This window comes from Artibeus jamaicensis, unplaced genomic scaffold (assembly GCF_021234435.1).
Source record: "Artibeus jamaicensis isolate MK-2021 breed Jamaican fruit bat unplaced genomic scaffold, CSHL_Jam_final contig_444, whole genome shotgun sequence".
Lineage (NCBI taxonomy): Eukaryota > Metazoa > Chordata > Mammalia > Chiroptera > Phyllostomidae > Artibeus > Artibeus jamaicensis.
The window spans coordinates 10,108,346-10,116,667 of record NW_026521831.1 but is presented as its reverse complement, the minus strand read 5'-3'; the positions used below and the strand labels follow the sequence as shown (position 1 = coordinate 10,116,667).

The 8,322-nt window shown below is 57.0% G+C and overlaps 1 protein-coding gene across 2 annotated transcripts in view; it reads right to left on the bottom strand.

Annotated features, from left to right (window-relative positions):
- Window positions 1–415: 415 nt before the first annotated feature.
- NRDE2 (NRDE-2, necessary for RNA interference, domain containing) overlaps window positions 416–8,322 on the bottom strand; it is a 37,203-nt gene continuing 29,296 nt past the window's right edge. For both annotated transcript variants that reach the window (XM_053666007.1, XM_037130219.2), the window contains 4 exons: window positions 6,952–7,880; window positions 6,159–6,297; window positions 1,620–1,691; window positions 416–1,101 (listed from right to left, as the gene is read on the bottom strand). In XM_053666007.1, the coding sequence (XP_053521982.1) occupies window positions 976–1,101; window positions 1,620–1,691; window positions 6,159–6,297; window positions 6,952–7,880 (1,266 nt within the window). In that variant the 3' untranslated portion in view covers window positions 416–975. The remainder of the gene's footprint in view (window positions 1,102–1,619; window positions 1,692–6,158; window positions 6,298–6,951; window positions 7,881–8,322) is intronic.

Below are 8,322 nucleotides of genomic sequence, written 5' to 3'. Positions count from 1 at the left end.
CGAGGCTGTGCCCTGGACGGTGTTCCAGCTGGGCTGCCTCTTTCCCCCAACCTAACAGCCGTCTGCTTCTAGCCAAAACCCTGTTCCACAGCACTGGCTTTTCTCAATGAGTTACCAAAGGAATTTTTCTTCAAGTCTAGAAATCATGATTTTTAAAGACCAGCAGGAAGCTGGACAGCCCTCAAAAATCCAAACAAGCACGCGGCCAGTCGGGGCCTGCGCCCCTTGAGCAGTGCTGGAGCCCGCACAGGCAGCCTCCCCGCAGCAGTGTGGCGGGTTTCTTCGGGCAGGGCCTTCTGCACTGCAGGGCACGCCAGGGCCTGGGGTTCTGCCCAGGCGCCAACTCTGCCGCTGCAGAGCTGGGCTGCGCCTGCATGTTGATGAGTCCGCAGGTGGCGGCACGGCAGAGTCAGGCTCTGGGAACAACGAGAGACTTTAATACACTCAGTACAGGCCAGGGCCAGAACCAGAACACCAGGTTTTATGTGACTCCCTGCCCTGGTCTGAAAACAAGGGCAAAATCTCCCTGTAACCAGCCCCAGGGAGAAGGTCCTGGCGTTGAGGAACCGGGCCGTGTCCTGCCTACAAAACCCAGAAGCCTAGGCAAGGACCACCATGGGTGCCAAGTGAGTGGGGCATCTACCCTGACAGGGCTGGCTGGGCAGAGAAAGAGCAGAACGAACACGTACCAAGCACGACAGGTTTAGTTCATCGTGTGACCCAATTCTCGTCTATGTACATATATACACAGATTCACATATACATGCATATACAGTATGTAACAAAAGAGCTTTTGTGTCATTTGCACAAATGTGCACGAGGTGAGACTGACAACCCAGACCAAACCCAGAAAGAATCTTGAAAGAGATCTGACATGCAGGTACCATCATCTCCTCTGGCTCATCCCAGCTCACGTGGGGCAGACAATGCGGCCTGGGAGGTGTGGCCCCGTCCCCCGGGGTGGGGCGGGGGTCTCTAGTCCTCAAGCAGAAGCTCCAGCTCCTCCAGCGGCAGGCGCACCCGGAGCTCCTTCTCCGTCATCAGGTCCAGGACCTCCTGCATCTCATCGGGGAAGTACTCCACGGCGTCCATGTACAGCACCTAGGGCCGGGAGAGACGCCGCCCTGGTCAGCCAGCCACTCCCCGTCCTGGCAAGCCTGGCCCCCACTGTCCCTCCACAGCAGCACACCGCTGCGCTGTCCTGACCCGCTCGGCAGCCCCTGGGCGCACTTCAGGGAGGGCTGCACTCAAGAGCACAGGGGAAGGGAGTCGTCGCAAAGTGGGACCAGAGGTGGCTGGCAGGCACTGCAGTCACCTCCAGTCTGGTTTCTGAAGACCTGACCTGAGCTCTGCAAGGCTGACTCAGGACACTGGTCCCGGTGCTTGCAGCTTCTGGGCTGGACTCCGGGTGACTGCCGGGAAGCCCACGGCCCACAGCATCAGCCCCCCGAAACACCAGCTGCATGGCAGAGCCCAGAACGCACAGGGCACAGTGCCACAGAGAGAGGTCTGGGACATACCCTGCCTGCAACGACACGGGTGCAGGCCAGGCACAGTGGGTGCGCCGACTCGGAGGGGAGGTCTTGGGATCTGGGGATGGCAGGCTCTTTAGAACTTACCTTTGCCCAAGGACAATTCTGGAGCGCCTTGTAGAAGACACCTTTGCTCCTTTCCTTATTTCCTAAGGACACCTGAGGGGAGAAGGGACAAAGATGACTGAAACAGGCAGGCTCAGGCTAGAGACCGGACCTGCACGGCCCCACAGGGCCCCTTGGGCGCAGCCAGCCAGCCTGGGGGCATCCTCACAGTGGCCACTGGGTGCCTGTGCACCCTGTGACACTGCCAGGGCCACTGCTGTGTGGGGTCGGCGCCCTCCAACAAAAGGACCAGGGAGCTGACCTTCAGCACTGCCCACTGGTTTTCCAGCCCTTCCCCCGGCCCTCACACCTCGCATTACTAACCCAGGTGCCCAGGATTAGGCCGAGTGCGGGCACCTGTGCTTGGGGAGGCTGATGACGACTTTACACAGAGAAAGCATCTGCTCTAACACCTGCCATTTTCTGAAAACTACCTTCGAGTTTTCGGTAAACTCTACGACTGCTGAATTCGTAAAACTGAAGGTAGCTCTCCGTCAGGAAGTTCTGTCTGGAAGTGCACACACTTGGCAGATTTTCTAGGTAGAAAACCCTTAGTCTCAACTTACAGCCACGCTCTCCTTCCACGCCCACTGTGGGAGCCAGAGCTGTGTGTGGCACCCCCACGGGGGCCTTCTCCCATGTCCCCGGGGGGGCTCTGTCACTCGTGGTCTGCCAGGCCCTCAGCCCCCCTGGGCAGCCCCCAGGTGGGCAGTGTTGGCAGCTGCTGCTGCTGGACACGAGCCCAGCTCCTGGGGCTGGAGTCCATTAGTGGACTCTGCATGCGCCCCGTCCTCTCGCCTCCCCAATCCCACAGGAGAACCTTCCAGGGGACCCCGGGTCTCTCTCTGCCAGGTGGCTGGTGCTTGGCGCCCAGCGTGGTGCATGAAGGGCTGTTGCACGACCTCCCAGAAACCCTGGCAATGGCACCATAGACGCCATCTATGCTTCAGGAGCTCTGCCTACCAAGGTCAGCCTTCCTTTTCCTTTTCCAGGTTAACTCCCACAGCCACCAGCACTGTCACTCTGAGCTGTGACCAGCCTCTGTGACAACCCTGCTTCAGGCAAGGCACAGCTGTCCCCACCTCCTCCAAGTGCCCCCGACACAGAGCCGGCCTCAGGGCTGGCGGACTCCTGTCCCCCTGCCCTGCGTGAGCCTCGGCTGCAGGGAGGCCAGACCTCTGGATTCACATCCCGGGAGCCAGGGCGCTGTCCTCCCTTCCCACGGCAAAATCCCCGTTTCTGAAAGAAGGCAGGAGGCTGTGCTGCCACGCATTCCCACCACCGTGTCTGTGGGCCTCGCAGACAACCCTGAACCCGGTGAGAACGGCCCCCCGGTGACGATCGGCGGGCCACCAGGAGAACCTGCAATGTCCGGTGCAGGAAGAAGGGTTCCAGGCCAGGCACAAGCCCGCTGGTTTCCTCTGTTCAGATTCAGTGTCTAAGTCACCACCTGGGTGTCTCTCTTCCCTCTCTGCACAGCAGAGCCACAAAGTTCACGAAGAAACTGTGAAGAAAGTTCACGGGCTCCTCCCCGGCCCTCTGCGTCCTCCTTCCACACCCTCCAAACTTCACCGTCTTAACAAACCCCCAACTCCTTGGAAAATCCTGAGTCAGGGCTGAAATCTAACAGTGGGTGACTCCCACGCACCCGGTGACCCCATGCAATTGTGACTGGCTAAGAACGTCTCTCCCCAAGCAGACCGGGAACGTCTCGGGGCACTAACAGTGACCAGGCACAGAACCGAAGTCACAGCTACCCAGTAGGCAGAGAGGCTGGCTTCGGTCTCTGTCCACAAAGCCTTCAATGCCGCCAATGACGGTCTCCAGAACTAAGCCTCACACGCACCACACAGAGTCAGCCAACAAGACCCCCACAGACAGACGACACAAGTCCATGGCAGGTGCAGTGGGCCAGCTGCCCAGACCTGAGCTGGGCTGCAACCCTCTCCCGGCGCCAGCAGGTGGGTGGGCGGGGCCTGGGCGACAGCAGTGTGTGCAGTGGGAGCTGCCCACCCGCCCACATCCGACAGCAGCGCCCCTGCCGCAGAGCTGGGCTCAGAGAAGCGGTCCTGTGTCGTGGCACTTGTGCGCCTTCCCATCTGTGCGCCTCCTCCGCACCCTCCGCACGGGGGCGGGGGGCGGGGGGGGAGGGGCTGCTTGCTCGTCTCCCAGCTCGTGCCGCCTCTTAATCACACGTAAACAACTCTGAGTGACTGTTAGCCTACACAGTTCTTTTAAAACGTCATGTGACAAAGCTGACATCAAACTGTCCCCAAACAAAAGACGCATTTCTAGAACACTTTATCAGTGCTCCTCAGAGCAGGCCGACGACCCCTTCCACTGGAAGGGGCACTGAAGAGACTCTTCCCCTCCCGCCAGCTCTTGCACACGGTGGCCTTTCAATACACTCACCTCTGCCAGCTGCCAACCAAGTGGGAAGAAACCACACTGGAGAAAATGAAATCCAGTGACTCCAAGTTAGAAAGGCCACTGTTCCCTCTCCATGTGTTGAGACCTCTCTCCTCAGGCCCGTGGAATCAGCTAACTGGTTTACATACTCAAATTTATCTCCTTATTGAGTAGGCAGATGACCAAACTGAAGAACACTAATTATCTTGAAAATAACTGTAATTTTAGCCAAAACAACAAAAACAGTTTGCCTGCAAGTGTTAGTGGGTATGCAAAAAGTCCCCCTCAAAAAACAGGCTTTAAGCTGAGCTCCAACCTCAGTGGAAAATTTTAACTGTTTGTCCAAGTCCTTTTCTCCCCCATACTCTCCATGACCGACTGTAAGTTTTAATTGCTTTGCTTTTGCTCGGGGGTGAAAAACAAGCAAATGTGCCTGCATGTGCCTGCACAGGCATGGAAGCGTGCACACACGCATGCCAGAGGGCACACACATGTGAGCACACACACCAGCGACCCTCCTCCACGAGTCCCACCCGTTCACAAGGCCCCCACGGCCCCCTCCTCCCTCCAGGCGCTCACAGCTGACACCTGGCGTTTGGGCCCGATCTGTTTCTCTCACTGTGTTTATCAAAGACCCAGGAGCTCACCAAGGGGCCGTGGGAGTTGCCAGGGGAGTCACACTCTAACCAATCTTTGCTCCACGACCACACTTTCCCAAAGACCGAAATTCCCCGAGTGTCCAGTCTTTTCTTCCAAGTCCACAAGAACTTTTCTGCCTACAATCCAACCAAACCTGGCTCAGCAGAGTCTCAGTAAAAACACTGCAAGTCTGTACCTGGCCTCATCACTCTCTCCTCACGAAAGACTGGAGAAATGACACTGGCCAACTCTCAAGACTCCCTTTTTAAATGCAGAAGTCTTTTATCTGCCTAGAAAGACACACAGAACATCAGTGCTGGAAATATTAGGGAGCATCCAAGCCCCCTTCACTGGGAGGCCCACTGACAGGAGCGGAGACCGGAACCCCATTGTCCTGATAGCCACCCATGCTGTCACCTCCAAATGACAGGCCACGAGCGCGCCACAAAGACCACGCCAGCATGTGGACTTCTGGAGGCTTCCATCTCACACAAGGGAGTCGAGACAAAATCTGAGCTTTAGGGTCTGAAGAATAGATGGTCAAAGCACACAGACCGCTACAGTAACCCACCTTGAGGCCAAGGTCTGCCCCCAGGCTGTGCCCATCAGCCACTGGCCTGAGACTGTGCGCCCTCCCCCACCCCCAGGCCCGTCGGGGGTCTAAGAAGCAGGGAAGGCCCGCCCCCATCCTCGCCCCTGACCTTCTCTTCTGCATCTTTACACCTGCTCAGCCATGTCCACCGGCAGTGTTCTGACACCTCGACTGACTGGTGAGAATTTATACTATGGAATCATCACCCACGAGGTTTACGGGGAAGGCAGACCACCGCTGACTTCTGAAGGAACGATGCTGACTGGTGGTGACTCGGATATGACCACGAGCAGCCTTCAGCCACTGCGACACTCGGGTGGCCCAGAAGGCTGTTTCTAAGGAAGCACACAGTGTGGCCGCAGTGGTACCGCCAACGAGGCCCCTCCCGCCGCCCGGCCTCTGACGGGGCGGAGCCGACTTTCAACCCGCACACACGTGAGCAAAATCAGTGTCTCATCGCAGGCAGCCACCGTGTCCTTTAAGTGAAAACAAAGTTGCTGTGGAAACGTCTAACTTAAAAACCACATTCCAGGCAAATCTTATCTCTGAATAACAGACCAGGGCCTGGGAACTCATGAGCAGAATGGCCAAGAATTTAAGTCTCTTTCAAATGAAAGCTCTCAGACCACTTCCCAGTGGTCAACTCAACAAGCCAACTCAGACACACCCACGTCGACACCAAGCCGCCCAGACACTCCTCCCTGTCATCCTGCCCAACCCCTGGCCCTTCCCAAGTGAGGGAGACCTGAGCTCCCACGCCTGTGAGAAGGTGTGAGGGGGAAGGAGGCGCCCCCACCCGCCGGCCCTCGCAGTGGCTACTGGACACCTACATTTTCTCACTCAGAGTTCTGCACACGCACAAAAACTGTGCATTTTCTTACCAAGAAATTCAAATACATCCTCCACAGTAAGGGGCAGTGGCTGCCGTGGTCACTCCGGGTGGCGTTTTCAAACAGGGCTCTGATCCGGTGCGTCAAGCCGGTCTCAGGAATCGTGGCGTGCACCTCTCTGCCATCGACCCTGCAAGACAAAGGCTCGTGTGACCCCAAGGCAAGTCCTCACACCAAGGCCACCGGGGCAGGTGTGCGTGAGTGGTAACACGTGTCAGCCACAGGCGGGCCAGAGCTCGCGGGCAGGGCTGTCCCTCAGGTCCATGGGCGTGGCTCCTCCGAGGCCAGAGGAAGGCGGTGTCCTGGGTTCTGTGGCTTCTACACCACAGCCAATCTGCCTACAAGTCACACACCAAGTCCTCACTTCCCAGGAACCTATCAGAAAGGTAAAGTGACTGTCCAAGGTCACAAAGTTAGTAAATGGAAGAGCTGGGATTTGAGCCCAGAGTCCACCTCCAGAGCCTGCGCTCTTACGCATTATGCTTTCACTACAGCATCTCAGACACTCGAAGGCCTGAGAGTCTCCACCCACGCAGCGAAAGCAATGCTCAGCATCCCACCAGCATGGCCCAGGGGCACAGCCACAAAGCCTCCAACGCAAGGTGTGCTACTCGCAGGTCCTGCGTCCCTCTTCCGATGTCCTCCTCTGTCAAACCCAAAACACCCACACGGCTGTGCCAGGCACGGGCCCGTATTCACTTCCGTGCTCCTGAGGCTTCGGAGAGGGGGACGCAGCCAGCTTCCTGGAGCCTGCGGACACGTGAACGAGGTGACCTGTAATTACCTCTGAACCGTCTCCACCAGTCTTTTCCTCATTTTCTCAGCCTCAATCGCGAACAACCAGGGCTCCAGGGGGTCTGCACTCCTGGCGACTGCATCAAAGAACCTTCTGGTCTTGCTGGCGTTGTGGGACTGGTTCTGAACCTGCACATACGACCTCCAAAGAACCTGGTTGCCCGGATACAACTTCAAGGCCTCCGAGAGCGCCTGCCGCAGAGGAGCCAGGGGGTAGACACTGACTTTCATGTGGAACCTGAGCAGGCTCGTGTGCATGAGCGTGACGGCCTCGAGAGCACTGCTCACGCTCCCAGTGCTGGCGCTGTGCTCCGGGCCTGGGCCTTCTGGGGAAACACAGCCCTTCAGTTTTGCAAACACCTGCTCGTATATCCGCACAGCGGCGTCGATCCCTACAGTCAAGTACTGGAAGAGCATAAAGCATTTAACCACGCTAACGAGGCGGTCCAGGGAACCAGCGGCAGGTGGGTCAGAGACACGGCTCCCACCCAAGCAGTCCTGCAGAGCACGTTCGTAAGCCTTCCGAGCTTTCAGAATGTGAACGGCTGGGACTTGCCCGGCGTAGGGTCCATAGGGACTGTTCTCAGCCAGCCTGGTTAATATGTGAAGAGCTCGGGCCGTGGCGGCCCCTCTCGGGTCTGGGGCCAGCTCCAGCTCCAGCTCAGCGTAGAGCAGACTGAGCTCGCAGACCTCATGGTCCCTCAGCTCCCCGCTCCCTGCTGTGCTGAGTGCCGTATCAAAAACTTTTCTGGCGTCCTCCGTGTTGCCCAGCAACCACTCCAGATGTGCATACTGCTTCCAGAGGCAAAAATTGTTGCGGTTTTCTGGCTCCTTAAGGAGATTCTTGGCTAGTTTTTTGCAGTTCTTTCCTTGTGACTTTAATCTCTTCTTGTTTTTAGTGTGAAGACACCAAATGACCTAGAGGCAGAAAGAAAAGAATGACTCCAAGTGCCCTGTGAACTGAAAGCAGCCCCACTGAGCTGAGAAAGCCACACAAAGCATTCACGCCTCCTTCCCTCGTCACACGTCTGGTTAAGCACTGGGGTCTCTGAGCCGGGAAGCAAATCAGGGGGTTTCACTGAGGCCACAGGAACCGCAAAATGAACACAGCCTGGTTTTCATCCGAAACCTCTACAAACAAGGCTTTAATACTCTAACGTCCTCAGAAAAGAGGTGGCCACCCAGTTTCATCAGACAACACTATTTTAATAATACAACCTGGGGTATGCGACCTGTAGTTCAAGTGTCAGAACTTTGGGTGCTAAGACTAAATTCCACCTGTGGCCAGCAGAGGGCAGAAGAGTCGATCCTCAGCCAATTTCTAGCAGACAGAAAAAAACAGCAGGGTACTAGCTTATTT